Consider the following 24,930-nt stretch of genomic DNA (forward strand, 5'->3'; position numbering starts at 1 on the left):
TCTGTCTGTCTGGGATCTATCCTCGGACCCTCCTTTTCCCTCTGCACCAAATCTGCTGAAAATATCTGATCTTCAAGCTCACAATGTGTTGCGTTGCAACATGTTGTGGAACTGGGGGGGTTCCAGGGGGTCCTTGGGGGGTTCCAGGGGGTTTCTATGTCAGTCGTTCTCGATTTTTCAAAAATAGCAGATCTACAAGCTCGTAGCGCGCCGCGCTACGAGCTTGTAGATCTGCTATTTTTCAATGGCTAAAGCATAACATAGTGCTAACACCAAAAGGGGTTCCCGCCCAAAATGGTTTAAACACTTTATCCATATTTTATACGTTGGCTATTTAAAAATAGCAGATCTACAAGCTCACAGCGCATCACTGCGTGCCGCGCTTTGAGCTTGTACATCTGATACATTGTGTGTGTGTGTGTGTGTGTGTGTGTGTTGTGCGCGATGATACGTGCACGTGCGGTCGTGCTCCGTGCACGTATCATTCAGTGAAGGATGTATTTAATGTACTGTGTTGTTTTCTCATCAGATTTCCAGCGTCTCACTCTGGACACAAACACAGCAAACTGTGACCTCTCTCTGTCTGAGAACAACAGGAAGGTGACCCGTCAGGATGGTCAGAGTCATTCATATCCTGATCATCCTGACAGGTTTGATGGACGGCCTCAGGTTCTGAGTTCAGAGAGTCTAGATGAACGCTGCTACAGTGAGGTACAGTTCAGTGGAACGGTTTGGATAGGAGTGACTGACGGAGACATCAGTAGGAAAGGAGACGGTCTGGACTGTCGGCTTGGAGGGAATGAACGGTCCTGGTGTCTCTACTGTGCTGATGGTCAGCATGGTGACCTTTACATTGTCACACACAATAGTAAGCAGACTGGCCTTCCTATCCATCCCTCTGGCTCCAACAGAGTAGCCGTGTATCTGGACCGTCCCGCTGGGACTCTGTCCTTCTACAGAGTGTTAGAGGACGCTCTGACTCACCTGTACACCGTCCAGACCGCCTTCACTCAACCGCTCTATGCTGGGTTTGGGTTGGACCGTGACTCCTCTGTGTCTCTGTGTGAGGACAGACAGGCTGTGAGGACAGACAGGCTGTGAGGACAGACAGGCTGTGAGGACAGACAGGCTGTGAGGACAGACAGACAGGCTGTGAGGACAGACAGACAGTGTGTTGTATCATAATGTAATAATCAGGAACAGGTGTGGTGGGGGGGGGGGGGGTGTTTACATAATCAATACGTTTTGGTTTCCATGGAGTCACGGTTAGGGTCATCTGGGGTCACCATTAGGGGTCACCGTTAGGGTCATCTGGGGTCACGGTTAGGGTCATCTGGGGTCACCGTTAGGTTCATTCAGGGTCACGGTTAGGGTCATCTGGGGTCACGGTTAGGGTCATCTGGGGTCACCATTAGGGTCATCTGGGGTCGTTGAAATGTAAAAGTAGCACAGTGGTTCTCAACCTGTGGGTCGAGACCCTCTTATTTCCTTAAGATTAGTTTTTGGCTTTTCTATTGTATTCTATTCTATTTATATTCTATAACAATCATATACCTCAAGGAAACATGCACACACACGCACACACACACACACACAGTGTGATGTGCATTGGGTCCAGATGGTTCAAATGGAACCAAATGGACCGCGACGGGGCACGGCACCTCCAATAAACATCCACCCAATCCACTTCTCTCCACCTGAGTCGTGCCCTGAGAGACAAAGACTTTGAGAAGCTGTCCAGTGTTGTCCAGTGTGTCGCAGCGTGAGCTTGTAGATCGGCTATTTGGTGTAAAAACAGTCATTACGACCGCATCAAGGCCCGCCAAATGTTTTATTCCAAAGACTGACTAAAACTAAAATAGAAATGTTCTGCCCAAAACAACACTGTTGTCACAAAGCTGTTATCTTATATAACTATATATTTGTTGTTATATTTGAGATGTGTTGATTAAAAACATATTTACATTTCATGCTGTTGAACGCCTTCTTTGACCCTCCTATCATGTCCTATGACCCTTCTTTGAGGGGCGCTAGTCCCTCCTATCAGCAGCTTTTCAGGGTGAGTGTGACCCTCCTATCAGCAGCTTTTCAGGGTGAGTGTGACCCTCCTATGAACAGCTTTTCAGGGTGAGTGTAACCCTCCTCTGAACAGCTTTTCAGGGTGAGTGTGACCCTCCTATGAACAGCTTTTCAGGGTGAGTGTGACCCTCCTCTGAACAGCTTTTCAGAGTGAGTGTGACCCTCCTATGAACAGCTGTTCAGGGTGAGTGTGACCCTCCTATGAACAGCTGTTCAGGGTGTGACCCTCCTCTGAACAGCTTTTCAGGGTGAGTGTGACCCTCCTATCAGCAGCTGTTCAGGGTGAGTGTGACCCTCCTATGAACAGCTGTTCAGGGTGAGTGTGACCCTCCTATCAGCAGCTTTTCAGGGTGAGTGTGACCCTCCTATGAACAGCTTTTCAGGGTGAGTGTGACCCTCCTCTGAGCAGCTGTTCAGGGTGAGTGTGACCCTCCTATGAACAGCTGTTCAGGGTGAGTGTGACCCTCCTATGAACAGCTTTTCAGAGTGAGTGTGACCCTCCTATGAACAGCTTTTCACGGTGAGTGTGACCCTCCTATGAACAGCTGTTCAGGGTGAGTGTGACCAGAACGCAAACATTGAAGCTAAAAGTGAGGGCAGAAAGATTGAAGGCGGAAACGGTGAGGACACAACATTGCGATTGGCCGGAATGACATTCCGGATGATTTGATTGGTTGAACACGGAAAGTGATGTATGATGAATGATAAGAAGCGCCCCTCACTTCACACGGGTGTGATTTTTCTTTTTCCTAACCCATTTTGGCCTGACGTCGAAATTTGAAAAATGTCTTCAAAATCCTGAAAAACCTTATGTTTCTGTGTGCTCAATATTTCATGTCAAGGACCCCAAAATAATATGTAATTGGCCACCAACCCCCATCTGAAAATATGCTGTTCCAGGGACCCCTCAGAAGCAAAGATTTTAGTTAAAATGTTCACTCTGTAATAATATATATTCAAACATTTTCACGCTTTAAAAAAATAGCAGATCTACAAGCTCATAGCGGTGCCGCGCTATGAGCTTGTAGATCTGCTATTTTTCAATAGCTAAAGTATAACATAATGCTTAAAACAACAAAATGGGTTAATGAAAGATGTTATACTTCCAGATTACTTCCATGTGTAACTATCATACCATGCGTTGTTACACTTTAAACTCCAGCTTCTCGCTCAAATGTTTTCAAAAACATGTTTAATTATAATAAACATAAACATTGTTTAGCTGTAAATGAACATTGCGTGTGTGTTTACGTCGTGGCTGTCATGTTTAATTATAATAAACATAAACATTGTTTAGCTGTAAATGAACATTGCGTGTGTGTTTACGTCGTGGCTGTCATGTTTAATTATAATAAACATAAACATTGTTTAGCTGTAAATGAACATTGCGTGTGTGTTTACGTCGTGGCTGTCATGTTGGAAACGGCAGTAAATCAAGCGGGCGCAGCTGGTGCTCCGAGGCTTTGATTAGGCATCGGTCTGTGTTACGGTTACGTAAGAACTTAATCACACCCGTGTGAAGTGAGGGGCGCTAATATATTAAAGTAATCAAAACTCATGTTGATTATATAGGTGATGTAAAACAATCATTACTTTCTCTTTATTGTTAATGGCATTTAATGTTTGTGTTTAGGGACAAGATGACGTACATTTCCCCTTCGTTGTTAAGGGTTAGGGTTAGTGGCGTTAGCACGTTTTTAAAACAAACACTGAACTAAAAACAAACATTAAACCTGTATATATACTCACAAACAGACCTGCTGAATTCAGCCATTGACCAATCAGAATCAAGCATTCAACCTAGCCATGTAATAAGCTATACTATAGGCCAGTGGTTCGGCACCGGCTTGTAAATCTGTTATTTTTCAATAGCTAAAGCTAAAGTATAACATGATGCTTAAAACACCAAAACCACTGAAGCCCAATTTAAAAAACTGAAAAAATACTATAGCCGATCTACAAATCGGCTATTTTAAATATTTATTTAAACATGTCTTTAATATTTATTTAAATATAGAAAATCTTTCATATATATATATATATATATATATATATATATATATATATATATATCGATCGGATGGCTTAGTGAGGTCCTCGGACGGGCCCCGCCGGAGTCGGTCACGGCCCCGGCGGAGCGCTCGGAAGACGCCCGAACTTGACTATCTAGAGGAAGTAAAAGTCGTAACAAGGTTTCCGTAGGTGAACCTGCGGAAGGATCATTACCGTCTGGTCCCTACTGTGCGCGGGCACGAAAGGAGGACGTAAAACTTTTGCCCGGCCCTCTGTGACAGGAGGGCCCAAGGCCTCAGTCTCGTTGGGAGGCTGGTGTCGGGGTGGACGCTGGTGGACGCGGATGGACCCCGGGTCCGGTCCCTGCGGCGCGCGTGCGCGCCGCGGTGTAAGTGGCCGTTCCTTGGGTCTCGTCTCGTCTCGCCGCGCCCCGCCTCGCCCGGCGCGCCCGCTCGTCTCTGGGTCTCTCTCTCGGCGGGCTTCAGGCCCCGCCACGCGGGAGGGCCCGGTCGGAACCTTAAACACACAGGCCCCCGCCGCCCTGGCGCGGGCCGCCCCACGGGTATATATATATATATATATATATATATATATATATATATATATATATATATATATATATATATATATATATATATATATATTGTAGGAAACAGACACAAATGAGGCAGATTTAATCTAATTTTGGGAAAGACTGATTTAACCAGCACAATCATTACTCACTCTCTGGTTTAAGTGAAATCCTCAATGTTAATTGAAATCTAATTGTACAAATTTAACCGAAAGGGGTCCATTTGGTTATATTTGTACTCTGATGAATTAAATAAACACTGAGGATTTTTACTGTGTTAATTGCTAGAAACGTATAAACCACATTATACAGGAACCCTGGTGTCCCAATTCACATCACAACAGGCCAACATCCAGCTAAAACAGTCAGTCTACACTACAGGGTCTCAGATATGTGTCTCAAACACAGAACATGAGCCGGTCAATCTACACTACAGGGTCTCAGATATGTGACTCAAACACAGAACATGAGCCGGTCAATCTACACTACAGGGTCTCAGATATGTGTCTCAAACACAGAACATGAGCCGGTCAATCTACACTACAGGGTCTCAGATATGTGACTCAAACACAGAACATGAGCTGGTCAATCTACACTACAGGGTCTCAGATATGTGACTCAAACACAGAACATGAGCCGGTCAATCTGATCTTTTCGGTGAAGACATTTGGTGTAGAGGGAAAGGAGGGGTCCATTGACCCAGAGTTTCCAGTGTTCCACCTTATTCTGTTGTCAGTCGTTCAATAACATTCATTCGAGTGATCCGTGTCAGTCAATAAGTCAATAATACTGTGGGAACACAACACTGTCTATAGTGCCTATTTCCCTTACAAGATCTCCATCCAGCCGATTCAAATGAAATAATAACCAAAGGCTCTGAGCAGTAGGTGAACTCCTGCCCTGTGTTTCATACTTTTTATTAACTCCATAAAAGGTCTTCCACTGCTGGCATGCTCGCTTTGCCTAAAACAATGGCAACAAAACAATACTGTACCTTAATTCGACAGGCAGCCTCTGTAGACATTTTTAAAGCACAGCTCAAGACCCACTTCTACACCCTTGTCCTCACTGTATTGCATTACTGCTCTTGTTTTTTAATGTTTAAGCCTTGCTTTTCTTTTCTTTTTTTCTCTCCATTGCTCTGTAAAGCACTTTGAGATGCATTTCATGTCATGAAAGGTGCTATACAAATAAAGTTTTATTATAATAATAATTATTATTATTATAATAAGCATTCATCACACCAGGGTTTGAGAGACCAGTAGTTGTTTTTTTGTATAAAGGTACACAGAAGTCATCAAATGTTTAGTGTGTATGGACTGTGGCTCTGCTGTTTATATGGAATCTACAGAATAACCTGTATGGTGGGTTGGATCTGAGTCTTCACTAACAGAGTGTGGAAGAAAATCATTAGCTGACCGGAGATTATCTGTTCAGGTAACACAAGCGATGACTTCAACAAACACAATTACCCATATGGAAAAAAAATAGCTACATATGTATATGTTTTACATTGTAACTTTAATATATATGACAGTCAAAGCAGATATAAGAAACTTATATAATTCTGTAATTTATAGGAACTATATATAACAGTCAAAGCACTTTCAAGAGTTCACATATAAAATCTAGTATGTACTTTACATGACATAGATGTAAATGACATACATATAAAACCCGTTTGTGTTTTTAACATTATGTTATAATTTAGCTATTGTAAAATAGCAGATCTACAAGCTCATAGCGCGCCACCGAGTGGCGCGCTACGAGCTTGTAGGTCTGCTATTTTAGAAAAATCGTTAAAATGTGGCGCAAATCATTGAATATATATTTCAGAGCGAACATTTTTAACTCAAATATTTGCTTCTGGGGAGGTCCCTGGAACTACATATTTTGAGATGGGGGTCCGTGGCCCAATAGAGATAAATCTGGGGGTCCTTGACATGAAAAGGGCTGAGCACCACCACTGACATAGAAACATGTTTTTTCAGAAAAGTGTTAGGATTTAGAAGCCTTTTCTTTTTAATCGACCCCAGTCCAAAATGGATTAAAGGCTTCACATCCAATCAGACCCTAGAGAATCATCTGGGGGCACCAATCACACGCAGCCCTGAGATCAGAGACGCTCACTTTATGACCAATCAGCCGCGAGGGTTTTGGACCTCCATTGTATCCATTGTCCCCATGTGTGTCAAAGAGACAATACATGTGGTTAATCATACGCTGCAGTACAGTTTGAAGGTAAACACACATCCATGTGTTTAATCATACGCTGCAGTACAGTTTGAAGGTAAACACACATCCATGTGTTTAATCATACGCTGCAGTACAGTTTGAAGGTAAACACACATCCATGTGTTTAATCATACGCTGCAGTACAGTTTGAAGGTAAACACACATCCATGGTGACAGTTCTGAGTAGCACGGAGTCCCAACCCGTTCCTTTTTATTATTGTTTTAAATAATAAAATAGCCTTCTACAAGCTCATGGCGAGGATGTCTGTTTTCACTATACTTTTGTGCAACACTTGATTGATGATTAAGTAGGTCATTCATTTACGAAAGAAATGGACATAAAAAATTGAAATGTGGAGTTACGCATTAATGTGATGGAGCCAACCGGTCCCACCCTGTGTCCCTGCACCCCCCCCCCCCCCCCCCCCCCACCCTGGGTCCCTGTCCCCCCACCCCCACAATCTGTGCTGTTGTTTGTTGTCAGGCTTGGCTACAGGTTGCAACTGCAGACTCTCTCCACATGAGGGCAGCATAGGGATGGCTGCTTTCTGCCAAGCCTCGACCTTCACAAACATTTCTCTGTGTCAAAACGCTGCTGTTTCCGAGCTGTCCCAAACAGAACTACAGCATTCATTTGTAGTCCTACTGCGGAGAATGAGATATACAAGCTCACAACGTATAGTTCCACTGTATAGTCTTCTACTGCGGAGAATGAGATATACAAGCTCACTTTGAGTCACATTGATTAATATCTTCATTATTGAGTCGCCCCAGGGGGCCATGTTGGAAAGCCAGGTGACGCGAGGCTATAGTAATTAGTAGTCGGTCTCCCACACACAGACACAGAGGCAGCACAGCAGTTTGATTTAGAAAGATACAGTTCTGTGTGAGACTGTCTGAGACACAACAATACAAAGGTAAGACATAACACTAAGAAGCACCATTGATAATACAAAAGTATACATAAAATGCAATACAAGCTCTGCTCCTGCACTATATCAACAACACCATGGCAGTGTTGTTTTCGTCGACTAAAACTAAGACGAAAAATGTTTGTCGACTACCTTTTTTCGATGATGACTAAAACTAAGATATAAAATATACTGACAATGTCGTCAACAAATAAAAACTAGACTAAAATGTTAGTAAGGGACTATAGTGGACAAGAGATCCAGTTTTATGCTGGGGTGCATGCTGAAAATAGCAGATATACAATCTTGTGAGATTGTATATCTACTATTTTCAGCATGCAACCAAAGTGTAAAATATGTCATTACAACGACACCAAGGCCTGTCAAAACACATTTTAGTCGACTAAATCAACTATAGATTTAGTCGACTAAAACTAGACTAAACACCACCGTAGACATGTTGTTATGAGATACTTTCTGTCAAGACATCCTCTGCAGGTGATTATTTTTGTGTGTTGCCGTTTGGAAGCACTCGTTTTCGCGCTGCTGCCTCCTGCATTATGTGCAAATTTGAAACAGGTGGTACGCAGGGCCGTTCAGTGACATACGACGAGTGCTTCCAAACGTGCACAGAATTTCTTGACAGAAAGTATCTCATAACAACATGTCTACGGGGGATTGTTATGAAAAACAAGCTCGGCAGATTGAAAGAGAATAATTCAAGCTTGCCCTACAGCTGTAATGTTGGTGAGTTTAACGTCGTTTAAGACAAGCAGATCGCAAACGCAATTGGATGAGTGGGGAGTCAATGGAGTGTTATTGCAACTCTAGATTCATCCCATTATTATAACAAATGTAGAGTTGCAAATTGCGGCTAGGCCGATCCCTTTCTTTCTCCTGGCTTCATGGTTCTGGTTCTGGGAGCTAGGGTCCAGACAGTCTAATCATGTTGATGTCCATTCTGACTTCTGAGGACGTGATGCATTGCCAACCCGTTTATCGATTAATTAGCCTATAATGTATGCAGTGCAGTGCATGTCATCTTGTTGGGTGATTGAGGAGGTTGTTGTTTGATTGATTGAAATATTTATTTACAGTGTGCAGAATTACAGTAGGCCTACATTTCAAGCACAACTCGATACAGAGACTGTTGTTTGTGATGGTCTTGGCCCTCTTGGGCCAGAATATGTGCAGGAATGATGGTGCAATATGTGGATAATTTATGGATGTCGATTTCTGTAGTTTTCCATTTACAGTCTGTGCCAGTGGAGTAAAACCAAACCAGTAAAACAAATTACACAATTACTCAAATTCATCTACTGTCTACACTATACTTTTTTTTGGAAAAAAATAGTTTTTAATCTGTCTGTCTGTCTGTCTGTCTGAGGGAGACCAATTAGTGTGAACATCAGCCATCAGCCCTGCTCTGCCTGTGGGACAATTCTATAAGTGTGTGTGTGTGTGTGTGTGTGTGTGTGTGTGTGTGTGTGTGTGTGTGTGTGTGTGTGTGTGTGTGTGTGTGTGTGTGTGTGTGTGTGTGTGTGTGTGTGTGTGTGTGTGTGTGTGTGTGTGTGTGTGTGTGTGTGTGTGTGTGTGTGTGTGTGTGTGTGTGTGTGTGTGTGTGTGTGTGTGTGTGTTACAGCCAATAGCATCTCTCTGGCTATAATTAATCTGTCATCCCTCTTGTCCACTGTCACCAGGACCTCTAGTGCTGCTGGTTTTATGTCCTACCAGGACCTCTAGTGCTGCTGGTTTTATGTCCTACCAGGACCTCTAGTGCTGCTGGTTTTATGTCCTACCAGGACCTCTAGTGCTGCTGGTTTTATGTCCTACCAGGACCTCTAGTACTGCTGGTTTTATGTCCTACCAGGACCTCTAGTGCTGCTGGTTTTATGTCCTACCAGGACCTCTAGTGCTGCTGGTTTTATATCATGCCATGACCTCTAGTACTGCTGGTTTTATGTCCTACCAGGACCTCTAGTGCTGCTGGTTTTATGTCCTACCAGGACCTCTAGTACTGCTGGTTTTATGTCCTACCAGGACCTCTAGTGCTGCTGGTTTTATGTCCAAACAGGACCTCTAGTGCTGCTGGTTTTATATCATGCCATGACCTCTAGTACTGCTGGTATGTGTGTATGTATGTATATATATATATATATATATATATATAGAAGGGCTTGAAGATATAAGTTGAGGTGAAGAAAATGCCAGCACTCATTGCATGTCATTTTACATGATTCTATTTACCTCTGAGAATTAAAACGTACACGTTTGGGCCTGTATGGCCTTCCTCAGCGTTGTGACAAGACAACAGGAAGTGTGGCATTTATGTGTGAGATACAATCAACAGTTATTGAACACAGGTGTCAACCGTTATCATCTTACACAGTATCAATAAGAAGTCTCTATTTATGGTACCAAGACAAGATAAATATCATGTAAGCACAATCGAATAAATAGTCAAATATGAATACATCACAATGAGCTATCTTAATGAATGTGGGGCCGACCACTAAAGTGCCTGGAAAGCTAATAGACTAAACAGACATTGATACATCTGAAACCCATTAGAAATGTATAATGTATATAATATATATATATATTGAGAAAAATCTTCCCTTTTGTTCTTCCTTCATGTCATTTAACACTCTTTTATAGCTTAATTTTCCCTCATATTAATTACTGTAATATTGTCTGGGCTGCTACATATTCAACACATCTCACTAAATTACTGATCATTCAAAAAAGGTTTCTGAGAATGATTTCACATTCAAATCGGTATGAGCCGTCTGCCCCGCTCTTTATTAAATACTCACTATTACCCATTGACAAAGTAAACGTTTTTCAGACCTGTTTATTTATGTTTAAATTAAAAAAATGCATACGAGACATTCCGTCTTCTTTTCACAATTTATTCCGTGTTACTTCTGACATTCACTCCTACCCCACAAGGCAAAGAGATCATTTTGAATGACCCTATTGTCGCACGTCCAAACATCAATCTGACATCACATTTAGAGGCCCTCATCTATGGAACTCCCTAGATGCTTCACTTAAATCCTCATTATCCTTATAGCCAATATTCAAAAAACATCTAAAGAGATATCTTATTTCTTCCTCTCTGTAGATTACATGTTTTACTTTGATGCGTTATATTTTCTTTTGTGTGTTTGTTGTTGTATTGTTTATTTCAGTTTTTTGTGTGTCTGTACTGTCATCATGCTATAACACTAAGTAAGTCCTAATACATAACACTAACGAATAGTGTGTCTTCATTGAAATTAAAACAATTTCACTTTTTATATTTTTATTTTTCAGAAGAGAAGAAATGTAATGAAATATTAAATATTGAAAAAAGAAAAACAGGTTCGCCTAAATAATGTTATATGATCTATAGAAAACTCAGTGTAGTTGCTGTTATTAACAGTAGTGAGAACCATTTAGATGAGCTGAATATAAAATACAACAAATAGAGCAGTAGAGTGTTCTTTCACAAGTCAGTCTGATGACTTGTTGTATCACACTTTCCATGGCTTTACCATTCACATGTAATGCAGTCAAAGTGGTGCACAAGGATGGTGTGTGTGTAATGATGATGGCTAGTCGTCGGTCAGTAATTGATCTATCTATGCGCTTTAACATTCAATTGTCATTCAGTATCGTGCATAATTAATGAATGCTATGCTCACTGTTTTGTCACTAGAATAGTTCTGTGTTCTGTAGACAGACACTATAGTTCTGTCCATCTCGGCAGGTTCTGTGTTCTGTAGACAGACACTATAGTTCTGTGTTCTGTAGACAGACACTATAGTTCTGTGTTCTGTAGACAGACACTATAGTTCTGTCCGCCTCGGCAGGTTCTGTGTTCTGTAGAAAGACACTATAGTTCTGTCCGCCTCGGCAGGTTCTGTGTTCTGTCGCTGGGTCACCTATAGTTCTGTCCGCCTCGGCAGGTTCTGTGTTCTGTCGCTGGGTCGCCTATAGTTCTGTCCGCCTTGGCAGGTTCTGTGTTCTGTAGACAGACACTATAGTTCTGTGTTCTGTAGACAGACACTATAGTTCTGTGTTCTGTAGACAGACACTATAGTTCTGTGTTCTGTAGACAGACACTATAGTTCTGTGTTCTGTAGATAGACACTATAGTTCTGTGTTCTGTAGACAGACACTATAGTTCTGTGTTCTGTAGACAGACACTATAGTTCTGTCCGCCTTGGCAGGTTCTGTGTTCTGTAGACAGACACTATAGTTCTGTCCGCCTTGGCAGGTTCTGTGTTCTGTAGACAGACACTATAGTTCTGTCCGCCTTGGCAGGTTCTGTGTTCTGTCTCTGGGTCGGCGGCAGGTTTCAACCGCAGGCTGGCGGCATCGCTGTTGCCAGCCATCCAGGGTGTTCTTGCTGGTGGTGGTTTCATATTGTGAAATAATAATAATACGTTTATTTATATAGTGCTGTACAACAAATTCACTAAAAAGGTTTTTGGCTACCAGGAAATGTGAACAATTAAGTAGCCTAAGCAGAGTACAGTAGGCTACTTACTTACTGTATGCATGCATACTAGGGATGCACCGAAAGGGAAATTCTTGGCCGAAACCGAATACCGAATATCCGAATATGATTAATATTATACATCTTTTTTCCTACCATTGCTGTCATGGCCGTACCTTAAAGCTACCTGATTTATGGCAAAATAAATGGTTATGGCCAAACTTAACTTAAATAATAATCACTATTATGGGTCCATAAAACATTTATTCAGCCCTTTTGAATGCATTAATTGCATACACTATTCGGTGATATATTTATATGTTTTCTGCGGCTGAATATTGGGTGCATCACTAGTTAAAATAGTATGTTTATACAGAGTAAGTACAGAATAAATAATCTCTCAATCACCTGGTAATGACTGTGACACAGTCCTGTATCTGAAAGGTCAGAAGGTCAGTCCTTGCAACCACAATGTTTCCAGCCAGACAGGTCTAGTCCAGAATGCCACTTAAGCACTATAAATACTTTGTTGTACAACAAATAGAAAAAAATGTTGACCTACAAGCTTGTAGATGTTTGGAAAATGTGAAAGATTTAGAAAGCTTTTGCCTATAATGCCATGTTGAAAGTGGTTATCACTTAACATACCTACACCCGCACAGTATCATTGGTATGAAGTGTAACTGAATATCGCTGTTTTAGTATCCTCACTTAACCCATTAACATGAGTTTGATTCTACAAATGTTATGTTAACTTAAATAATAATCACTGTTATGGATCCAATAAACATTTATTCAGCTCTTTTGAATGCATTAATTGCATTATATTTTCTGCCTATTTGGGCCGAAACCGAATAGGCCGAAAATGCATTTTTAGCCATTTTCTGCCCAATATTTTCTGCGGCCGAATATTCGGTGCATCACTAATGCATGCCCATACCTGGCAGGTGAAAACAAGCACCCAGATTAGCATTTCAATGCCTGATCTGCGGTGCCATGCAGACTTGGATGGTTAGAGAGAGAGAGAGTTTATTTATTTTGGTCATTATAACAAATCAATACAGTGCCTGCTTTTTTTTTTTTTTTTGCAAAAGAAACAGACCAAAAAGGTGTAGGCTGAAGCCTAAGCTTATAGTGCCTACCCTTCTAACAGATAAATGGCTTTCATAGGTAAAATACAACAAAGCAAACAGAAGGGAGAAAATAACAACAACAAGAAAACAAAAAACAAACATAACGTAAAACAAAAACAAAGACAGACAGGACAATACAGTTAACAGGAACAAGTCAAAGAACAAAAACAACAAAACACAAAAACGAGAAAACAAAACATCATATCAATGTTCTATATGTGTATTATCTACTATTTTTGATCTGATACAATCCAATCCATTCCACAGCTTGACCCCTCTGACCGATATGCACCTCTCTCTGATGCTTGTTCTAGCATTTGTTTGTTTGAATATGGAAGTGCCTCTTAGGTTGTAGCGGCTCTCTCTAGGCCTCTTAGGTTGTAGCGGCTCTCTCTCTAGGCCTCTTAGGTTGTAGCGGCTCTCTCTCTAGGCCTCTTAGGTTGTAGCGGCTCTCTCTAGGCCTCTTAGGTTGTAGCGGCTCTCTCTCTAGGCCTCTTAGGTTGTAGCGGCTCTCTCTAGGCCTCTTAGGTTGTAGCGGCTCTCTCTCTAGGCCTCTTAGGTTGTAGCGGCTCTCTCTAGGCCTCTTAGGTTGTAGCGGCTCTCTCTAGGCCTCTTAGGTTGTAGCGGCTCTCTCTCTAGGCCTCTTAGGTTGTAGCGGCTCTCTCTAGGCCTCTTAGGTTGTAGCGGCTCTCTCTCGGCCTCTTAGGTTGTAGCGGCTCTCTCTAGGCCTCTTAGGTTGTAGCGGCTCTCTCTCTAGGCCTCTTAGGTTGTAGCGGCTCTCTCTAGGCCTCTTAGGTTGTAGCGGCTCTCTCTCTAGGCCTCTTAGGTTGTAGCGGCTCTCTCTCTAGGCCTCTTAGGTTGTAGCGGCTTTCTCTAGGCCTCTTAGGTTGTAGCGGCTCTCTCTAGGCCTCTTAGGTTGTAGCGGCTCTCTCTAGGCCTCTTAGGTTGTAGCGGCTCTCTCTAGGCCTCTTAGGTTGTAGCGGCTCTCTCTAGGCCTCTTAGGTTGTAGCGGCTCTCTCTAGGCCTCTTAGGTTGTAGCGGCTCTCTCTCTAGGCCTCTTAGGTTGTAGCGGCTCTCTCTCTAGGCCTCTTAGGTTGTAGCGGCTCTCTCTAGGCCTCTTAGGTTGTAGCGGCTCTCTCTCTAGGCCTCTTAGGTTGTAGCGGCTCTCTCTCTAGGCCTCTTAGGTTGTAGCGGCTCTCTCTCTAGGCCTCTTAGGTTGTAGCGGCTTTCTCTAGGCCTCTTAGGTTGTAGCGGCTCTCTCTCTAGGCCTCTTAGGTTGTAGCGGCTCTCTCTAGGCCTCTTAGGTTGTAGCGGCTCTCTCTCTAGGCCTCTTAGGTTGTAGCGGCTCTCTCTAGGCCTCTTAGGTTGTAGCGGCTCTCTCTAGGCCTCTTAGGTTGTAGCGGCTCTCTCTAGGCCTCTTAGGTTGTAGCGGCTTTCTCTAGGCCTCTTAGGTTGTAGCGGCTCTCTCTCTAGGCCTCTTAGGTTGTAGCGGCTCTCTCTAGGCCTCTTAGGTTGTAGCGGCTCTCTCTCTAGGCCTCTTAGGTTGTAGCGGCTTTCTCTAGGCCTCTTAGGTTGTAGCGGCTCTCTCTCTAGGCCTCTTAGGTTGTAGCGGCTTTCTCTAGGCCTCTTAGGTTGTAGCGGCTCTCTCTCTAGGCCTCTTAGGTTGTAGCGGCTCTCTCTAGGCCTCTTAGGTTGTAGCGGCTCTCTCTAGGCCTCTTAGGTTGTAGCGGCTCTCTCTCTAGGCCTCTTAGGTTGTAGCGGCTCTCTCTCTTAGGCCTCTTAGGTTGTAGCGGCTCTCTCTCTAGGCCTCTTAGGTTGTAGCGGCTCTCTCTAGGCCTCTTAGGTTGTAGCGGCTCTCTCTCTAGGCCTCTTAGGTTGTAGCGGCTCTCTCTAGGCCTCTTAGGTTGTAGCGGCTCTCTCTCTAGGCCTCTTAGGTTGTAGCGGCTCTCTCTAGGCCTCTTAGGTTGTAGCGGCTCTCTCTAGGCCTCTTAGGTTGTAGCGGCTCTCTCTAGGCCTCTTAGGTTGTAGGGGCTCTCTCTCTAGGCCTCTTAGGTTGTAGCGGCTCTCTCTCTAGGCCTCTTAGGTTGTAGCGGCTCTCTCTAGGCCTCTTAGGTTGTAGGGGCTCTCTCTCTAGGCCTCTTAGGTTGTAGCGGCTCTCTCTAGGCCTCTTAGGTTGTAGCGGCTCTCTCTAGGCCTCTTAGGTTGTAGCGGCTCTCTCTAGGCCTCTTAGGTTGTAGCGGCTCTCTCTCTAGGCCTCTTAGGTTGTAGCGGCTCTCTCTCTAGGCCTCTTAGGTTGTAGCGGCTCTCTCTCTAGGCCTCTTAGGTTGTAGCGGCTCTCTCTCTAGGCCTCTTAGGTTGTAGCGGCTCTCTCTCTAGGCCTCTTAGGTTGTAGCGGCTCTCTCTAGGCCTCTTAGGTTGTAGCGGCTCTCTCTAGGCCTCTTAGGTTGTAACGGCTCTCTCTAGGCCTCTTAGGTTGTAGCGGCTCTCTCTAGGCCTCTTAGGTTGTAGCGGCTCTCTCTAGGCCTCTTAGGTTGTAGGGGCTCTCTCTAGGCCTCTTAGGTTGTAGCGGCTCTCTCTCTAGGCCTCTTAGGTTGTAGCGGCTCTCTCTCTAGGCCTCTTAGGTTGTAGCGTCTCTCTCTAGGCCTCTTAGGTTGTAGCGGCTCTCTCTAGGCCTCTTAGGTTGTAGCGGCTCTCTCTCTAGGCCTCTTAGGTTGTAGCGGCTCTCTCTAGGCCTCTTAGGTTGTAGCGGCTCTCTCTAGGCCTCTTAGGTTGTAGCGGCTCTCTCTAGGCCTCTTAGGTTGTAGCGGCTCTCTCTCTAGGCCTCTTAGGTTGTAGCGGCTCTCTCTCTAGGCCTCTTAGGTTGTATCGGCTCTCTCTAGGCCTCTTAGGTTGTAGCGGCTCTCTCTAGGCCTCTTAGGTTGTAGCGGCTCTCTCTAGGCCTCTTAGGTTGTAGCGGCTCTCTCTAGGCCTCTTAGGTTGTAGCGGCTCTCTCTCTAGGCCTCTTAGGTTGTAGCGGCTCTCTCTCTAGGCCTCTTAGGTTGTAGCGGCTCTCTCTAGGCCTCTTAGGTTGTAGCGGCTCTCTCTCTAGGCCTCTTAGGTTGTAGCGGCTCTCTCTCTAGGCCTCTTAGGTTGTAGCGGCTCTCTCTAGGCCAGAACGGATACAGCTCGGGCTCAGAGTTTTTGATTGATTGATAAATGTATTAACAGTTTGCAGAATTACAGTTACATTTCAAGCACAAACTCAATACAAAGACTGTTAACTGTGAGCCAACGACCCAATTAAGCATTACACTTGTTTACAACAGGGTCCACAGTTTGGTGTGGATTGACATTAAAACTGTTTTGTTGCAAGGAGTTGTGACTAGTTGCATTGGTGCGGTCTGGCCTAAGAATAGAATTCAATGCAGCCAAAAGGTGCAGGCTATCAAGGAAAACAATCTAACTATGACCAGTTAATGTTGAGATGAAGCCATGATTTACCTGCATGCTGCACCATCAGTCTGGCTGCTGTGGTGAAGTTGCTCTTTGCCAGATTGTTTATGACTCCACTGATGTCAGAGTCACATGTATGCTTCTCTGCATTGGTCTTACTGGGGTAATTGATGTACACCTAAAAGGATGAAATAAAAGACAGACTTTAATAGGATCGTAGTCAGAATGAGTGCCACAGACAGAAAGACCCATACATTTAGCGGTTACATTTTAAGCATAGTAGGCTAGTGCCAAGCCATCCAGAGTCCTGTTGAATCATGTCCATAAAACATTTGATTCTGTGGTGTCACCACTCCTTTAAAAGAGGCTTGACAAGGACAACTCCTCACACTGATGAAGGCTGTATAGCCAAAACGTTTGTCCTGATGTAGAGAAATAAACCTACTCTACAATGTTGATTTAAGCTGGTAACGCACCATAAGTCAGAGTGCAGTAGTCACAAGAAAGTTTGCTATTGTTAAAAAAAATACAAATTTTGGAAAACCACAAAAGGGTATTTATTACATAAAGTATAATACAATTAAATATTCAAATATTTGCCTGGATGACTTTGTTCCAGGCTTAAAATAATGTATCTAAATATCATTGGAAATCTTACCACAACATGTCTGCCAAAATGACACTGCTAGAGTTTAGATATAACATTTACATCTACTGTATCGTATAATAAACTACCCAACTATGTACAGTATGTGACAACAATGACATATAGATCTTTAATTAGGTTATATTAGGGATAATATAATTGTAAAGTGCTGGTGCTTAGGGACATAAAATGTGGATGAGGATTAGAGTAGGCAGAAAAGTCCACAAATATCTTATTTTGAATGAACATTTCCTTCTAACATCCAAAGGTGGGTCTTGATTTAAATACACAACCTAAAAGAGATGAGTTCTATGCATTTACTTTATTGAAATGATGTATACCAGTGGTTCTCAACCTTTTTACACCAAGTACCACCTCAGATTTTTCTATCACTCCAAGTACCACCACCGCCAAACGTGCACGCCTGGGCTATTAGTGGTTATTGATGCTTTTTTGGCGGATTTATGATGGATTTCGGGTACCTACCTACGTACTGTTATCAAAATGATAATGACAATATGACCACCATTATAATGACAATATGACCACCATTATAACTTATGTTAAAATATATACATATATGCACAGTTCACACAGGAGACAAATTTATTCCTAATAAGAAATTAAGAATATTTATTTATTTTTCACAGACGTCAGCCAAAACCATGCTGTACAAAACAGGCACTTTAACTGTTACAATGAGGAGCCATACAGGCAAAAAGCCCTTTACTTGTACACTTTGTGAACAAAGATTACATTCACACACACACACACACACACACGCGCACACACACACACACACGCGCACACGCACACGCACACGCGCACACGCACACGCACACGCACACGCACACACATACACACACACACAAACACACTGAAAACAATAACTGTAGTACTGCAAACACACAGCAAGTGAAAACAATAACCCCCCTGCCACACACACACACACACACACACACACACACACACACACACACACACACACACACACACACACACACACACACACACACACACACACACAGTGAAAACAATACCTGTAGTACTGCAAACACAAAAAAATAACCAACCATACACACACACACGCCTAGTGAAAAGTTAAAACATTAACTATGTACAACAACCTGTTGCCATTTTTTAAGGCCATGCTAAATACAAACAATTTGAAAGGTAGCCAGCATATTAGTGACAATGTATAACGGAGAAAGTGCTGAGAAGTGGAAAATATCACCTGCCATAAAATATGGCACATAGTGTAATTTTAGCTGGCAGCGTTAGTGATGGTGATTGATCGTCTGGGGCAGATGCTTGTGTGACGTACCCAAATGTCACATTTTTGTTTTATTATATATGTGTTTTTGTATTTTGAACAGCCTTATTGTGTCTTGGGAATGAGCAGGGAGTCTGTTGTATGAATGGACCTATTCCACATTCCGCCACCAGGTGGCAAAGGCGTTTTTGTGAGAGAGTTTAGATAGGAGGTCTGGTGACATCTTTCTTCAGGAAAGGAAGAGAGAAACGAACAACACTGAAACTGACTGTCTACCGTTTTTCCCTGTTTATTCAGGTTAACCTGGCAGATCAGTTTACAGAATATATATCTGTTTACTAAGCCACACCCCTGGGGCGTGTAACAGATTCTTTATTTTGATTGTGATGAATATGTATAAGAAAAGATGGGTTTATTGCTATTGTGTGAAAATGTGAATGTTCATACAGTAATTGAAACTCTTTAACAAAGAAAGAAAAGCAAATGGTAATTGAACCTGCATAATTGTTAATAAATCAGATGACAAGGAAGAGAGAAACGAACAACACTGTACATTGGCAACACTCAAGAAGCTAAAGTGCCTTAGCAACATTAAAGTACAGTTGACAATTTAAATGTCAATAAAGTGAAGGCCAGTAGAGGTTATGCACGTGAGATCATCTTCACATACCCGGAAGTTATGTGGGAACACTTTCTGGCCATGACAGCCCAAATATCCACACAGAAAAGTCAGTGCAATCTGATTGCATTAAAGCAGTGGTTTTTCAACCTGTGGTCCTTGAGTTTGTAATAAATATACACATGTATAAATCTTTAACTCTTGAGTGTAAAATGAAACCAAATGGAGTAACTTTGTTTTTAACTTAATTTATAAGAAGTCTACACAATTAAAGAATGTAGAAGAATTCATATTTTCATCAATGTTCTTTGCCCGTTTCTCTCCTAATGTTACCAACATAAACACAGCATGCAATTGTGGACAAAATATTCAACGACAACAAAATATTGTTTAGAGTGGCTAAATGTCATCAAATGGTGGTCCGTGGCTACAATCTCACTTTCTTGGCGTTTTGACGTGGTGTGCAAACTGGTTTGTTGTTTGTGCATGTCGCACAGTACCACTTCTCTCTGTCTTCTGGCACATAGTCCAAATTAACGCAGCTGATGTGAAACCACTTTATGGCACATCTAACCTTGTCTAACCTTGTACAGCACACCTAAACCTAACCTAACCTGAAATGGGAAACATACTATGATCCGACGGAGCAATGATCCGACGCGCATTGGTCCGAGGGTTGGGGTTAGGTTTAGGTGTGCTGCCCCGAGGGAGGTTAGGGTTAGGGTGAGGGTCTGCACTGGAGGTCGGGAGAGGGTTGGGGTTAGGTTTAGGTGTGCTGCCCCGTGCTGGCGGTTATGGTTAGGGTGAGGTGAGGGTTTGGGGTAGGTATAGTCGATGGGACCAATGGATCGGACCTATGCCCCGTCGGACAAAAGGCAGGTATTCAGATTTTTATCCTATACGAGTTGTCTCTCATGATAGTATAAAATATTGCATGTTTCCCGACCTGATAATGCATTATGTTTACTAAAAAGATTAAAGACAGGAAGACCCATGTTACTGAACAAACTATATAGCCATGATTTTTATTTGAATATAGGACTATTTAACACTTTTAGGAAATAGGAATAAGTATAGAGTATAGAGGTAAGTATTACTAGCCTGACACTCAGCCTGAATTTTCATTTTGTTTTTCGATTCAGGGGCTGGTGACTAAAGTATTACTGTAGTTATGCTATTTGAAAGTTGTTTACAGATGGATTTAGGAACATACTCGCACCCTTTATTAGCTACATGGTAACATTACTATGAATTTTAAACCAGTTAAAAAGGTCAACAAATGTCACATCCTATTGACAATGGTTAGTTCATTAACCACTTTAACCCTATATATTGGACTGGGACCCCATCCTTTCTCTACATATGAGCATTTGCGCCTGTCGTAGACATGCTGCGCAGAGCAAGTTCAGTCAGGGAACCTCAGTCAGCGCGCCGGCCGCTAATTGGGCCACCGCAGCATCAGGCTCTCATCCACATGATTCACTCAGCCAATCACACGCTCACCCAATTTCTCATACCGGCTACTTGAACCAGAGGTTTGCATTCCTCTGCCTTCTTGCTTGCTTACTGCTGTTGTATCAGCGTGCTGCTGTCATACATCCTGCGCTCAATTCTGCTGCTGCTGCTGCTATACTGTATACCCGTGCTGCTGTATACAAGTGCTCACCCACCTCCACCCCAGCTACCACCTGTCGTTTTGGATCTGCTGTTTAGGTACGGGGGATTCAGAGTCCCTATGGTCGGGACTGATGCGCTTGACCTGAGTACCTAAAAAGCAGATCCAATACATCGCCAAACCATAATAAATATATTGCATTGATTATCTTACATCAATAAATATATATATTACATCCTCCTTGAGTTGTCTGACTGAACTTTTTATTTAAAAAAGGAACGTAGTCATTAACACATTGACAGCTTGTAGATCGGCTATTTTTGCAGTATGTTGTCATTATGACAGGTCAAAAGTACTTGGCGCAAGGCTGCATTTGGTGGACTTACTCTTTCTGTATGTGCTGCAGAATGTCAATCAGGTCCGAATTAATATTCTCATTCTTCATGAGAAGGCCTATAGTCAAGTGGATGCTGGTATGAGAGAGAGAGAGAGAGACAGAGACCGAGACAGACAGAGAGAGAGAAAACAGGGACAAATAGGGATCAGTCTGCTGCTGTACAAGGAGAGAGATGCCTTGTAGAAGAGCAAATTAATTAAGATTTTGTATTATGTTTTTTCCACTCAGCTTTGTAAACATTCCATGTGTATGTAACCCACATGTGAAATTAGGGTGTACTATATTAAATAAGTCATTGAAATGCACAAGTAATTCATGACAGCAACATTGATAAATAAGGGTTAAAATGTTTCACAATGTTTAGAGTCAGCTGTAAAACTGTACATGTACAAAAAACAACAACATCCCTTTAAGGGACAGGCAGGTGAAGTGACTTCCCCTTTAATGACACAGTGTGTGGGGGGGCTGCTCTGCTGAAGCTGCGGTGTGGAGAGAGAGGAGCAGACAACGTCAGTCAGAACAGAAAGCTGCTAAACCCATTAAAAAAAGAAGAAACCTGTGATAAAAAACGTTTGATTTAAACATTAGAACAGTGACACACACTTGTGTTAAGTCAAGTGTTGGTCAGACTTGGGAGCACAACCTGCTCGGTTTGTTTTGAGTTTGTGCAGACCGAGTGTTTTGGTCAGGTTTTATGTTGGAACAACACAGTGATATCATATGTTGGAAATCTGGATGGCGAGCTAGGAGCCCACACAGAACCTGATACAAGGAACCATTCTACATGCAAGTGTCCACTTTGCACGGTCAGATAGCCCTCCAAGCAGAACCCAATGCTACTGAAGTTTCTGACATTTGTTAGACCCAGTGCATTGGGTCATGTTGCAGCAGTATCCTGCCACCTGGTACGCGGACATCCATAAAACATAAACAACGTGTTTACGGCCTGTCTGCGCTCTTTGACGACATTTTTTCGTGTGAGAATTTCTGAATATGTGAAGTATAAGTACCCATACATGCCGCTACGAATATCTCCTGTGGCGCGGAAGCCGTTAAGTATTTTTAATTGTTGACCGATTTGGTCGCTTTGATTCTTCTCTTCCTTCCTTGTTTATTGACACCTCATTGTACCGCCTATCTGGCTAGCTAGTGGCGCTTTAGCTATGACAGAGCAGATCAGAGGCAGGGACGTAGCCGGCACAAGCCAACCGCACACCGGGAGGCGGTACATTAAACGGTAAACAAACAAGAAGAAATAAAGCGACCAAATCGGTCAAACAAAGATTAAAAATACGTAACGGCTTCCGCGCCACAGGAGATATTCGCAGCGGAATGTATAGGTACTTAAAGTTCCCGAATTCAGAATAACTTAAACTAAAAAAGGCTGTGAAACGCCGCAGATTCTATCTTAGAGAGCATGTTTATCATCCGTGTTCCAGAATTCCCATACGAAAATATAGTCATGAACAGGGACCCTACATAAAACTCATCACAATTTCAGAAAAGCTTTATGTAGGGTTCCGAGAGGGGCTACACGGTCAGACTACTTGAGCCGCTCACTGCCAGAGCGGTAGGAGTGTTGGAGCTTGAATTGAATTATTTTATTATTTTTGGATTGAACAGTGCCAATTGCATTGAAGACACAAAGTCTTCTGAAAAAAGACTGAGTTACAGCGTCACACGTTTTATTTATTTTTGGATGTTTTGGACTGAACAACTGAACTGAAAAAGGACTGAGTTACAGTGTCACGTACACTTCATTTTGATAACAGAACAATTAATTTGAACTATAACCTGATCCAAGTATAGCAAATTGTTGTATTATTTTATTTCATGATTCAAGTTGTGATTTAAGGTTTTTCATTCTATTTTGATTTTTTTGGAAATGTATACCTACCTCTACCTGTAAAGTCTGGTTTTACCTGTGGAGAATAGGGAAAGAGTTAACTCAAGATATTAGAGACAAATAGAGACTAAATAGGATTACAAACTAGTCCCTAAAATTAGTTAATAGGCCTACCTGTCTAAATTAGCGGACTAAAATAGTTGACTAAAATACCTGAACTTAGTTTAGAACTTAGCTACTTCTAAATTAGGATTAAAGGAAATAAAAATGGAAAGTGGAAACTTACCTTAGGATACCTGCAGGATTTTGTTTTTGTTTTATTGGGTCAAAGGTCAATGTTATTGTGTGTTGTATGTATTGTAAGTCTTTGTCTTATTGAGTAAAAAGTTTGCCGGCTTTACATTTAAAGTAAGTGGTCTCTGGTCTGATATTTTATTCTTCCCCACTCATTAGAACCTAGAACTAGTCCAGTGGTTAACCTCGGTGATACAGGTGCTACATTATGCTTAATCAAACAGTGCTTTACTGGCCTTGTTAAACATGAGAGCACATAATCTGTGACTTGTGAGATGATTCGGGAGCGCAGCGTGACATCAGACGCCTATAATCCCTGTGATAAGTTTAACATTAAATCAATTGACTGCATTTCTTTATTTCCAAGTGAAAATGACAAGCATATAGCTTGTCTATTTGTTATTGTAGCCTAGGCTATATAGGCGTAAGGGGCTTAATCACTCACTGTTTAAATAAGTGCTTTAACAGTCATCCAGTTAATGTGCATCCTGGTTGTTCATTTAAATCTGAGTGTAAAAACAAGTACACATCTATCTCTAAGTGGTGTTTTTTAACCTTCTCTTCTATCTAGCCATCCACTCCGATTTATACGCACGCACGCACGCACGCACGCACAATATAAAGAAATACATTGTTATGTTGTGCACTGTTGTCAGTCACCATTAGAATATGAGTGAATGTATATTTGATACTGTAAAAGGAAAAACATCTGTGGTTGTAGCCGCAATTTGCAACTCTAGATTCAACAGATTGTAAAAAAATCTAGAGTTGCAAATTGCGGCTACTGTGGTTGTATATGTAGACTATTTGCACTTGTCTTTGACATACTGTAGGCCTACATCACTGATTCTCAACATGCGGGGTCCTTTAGGTGGTTCTAGGGGCAACATTATTGAATGTTAGGAACAAATTAATTTATATTTACAGCTCTGTAACTCTGAGAGTGTAGCTGTCCCAGCAATGGGTATTTTGTAATGTTTTATTGTATTGCTTACCTTTCTGAAAATGTATAATTATGTTAACATTGTATGTATTTTTGTTTTGGATAATATAGTGTATTTGTATGCTGTGTGTGGTGCCTGGTCTTTATGACCTAGAAGGGCATGCAAGGGCAGAGCCCTCTGATGAGTGTTGAGCAGCATTGAGTGCACCTGTGTGAGATAAGCTCAGTCAGAACAAACAGAGTCTCAGTGGTGGAGCTCTTACTACGTCAAACAAGTGTCCTTAAAATAAAGAAATAAGGATTAAAATGAACTAACTCTCCTAAAAGAATTGGCAGAAGGCGCACACGGTATGCAGCTCGACTGTCAAAGAGGACATTCATAATTCATATGCATGTATAATTCATTGTGGTTAAAAAAACATTTTGTTTGTTATTCT

At 42.3% G+C, this 24,930-nt stretch overlaps 1 protein-coding gene across 1 annotated transcript in view; it reads left to right on the top strand.

Moving 5' to 3' along the window:
* LOC310859189 (NACHT, LRR and PYD domains-containing protein 3-like) overlaps positions 1 to 24,930 on the top strand; it is a gene marked incomplete at its 5' end in the record, with an annotated part of 125,411 nt that overhangs the window by 39,951 nt on the left and 60,530 nt on the right. Inside the window, one exon of the mRNA XM_083765590.1 lies at positions 530 to 1,169. Within this exon, the coding sequence (XP_083621716.1) occupies positions 530 to 1,101 (572 nt within the window). The 3' untranslated portion in view covers positions 1,102 to 1,169. The remainder of the gene's footprint in view (positions 1 to 529; positions 1,170 to 24,930) is intronic.

This window comes from Protomyctophum parallelum, assembly GCF_964188405.1.
Source record: "Protomyctophum parallelum genome assembly, chromosome: 5".
NCBI classification, from domain to species: Eukaryota; Metazoa; Chordata; class Actinopteri; order Myctophiformes; family Myctophidae; genus Protomyctophum; species Protomyctophum parallelum.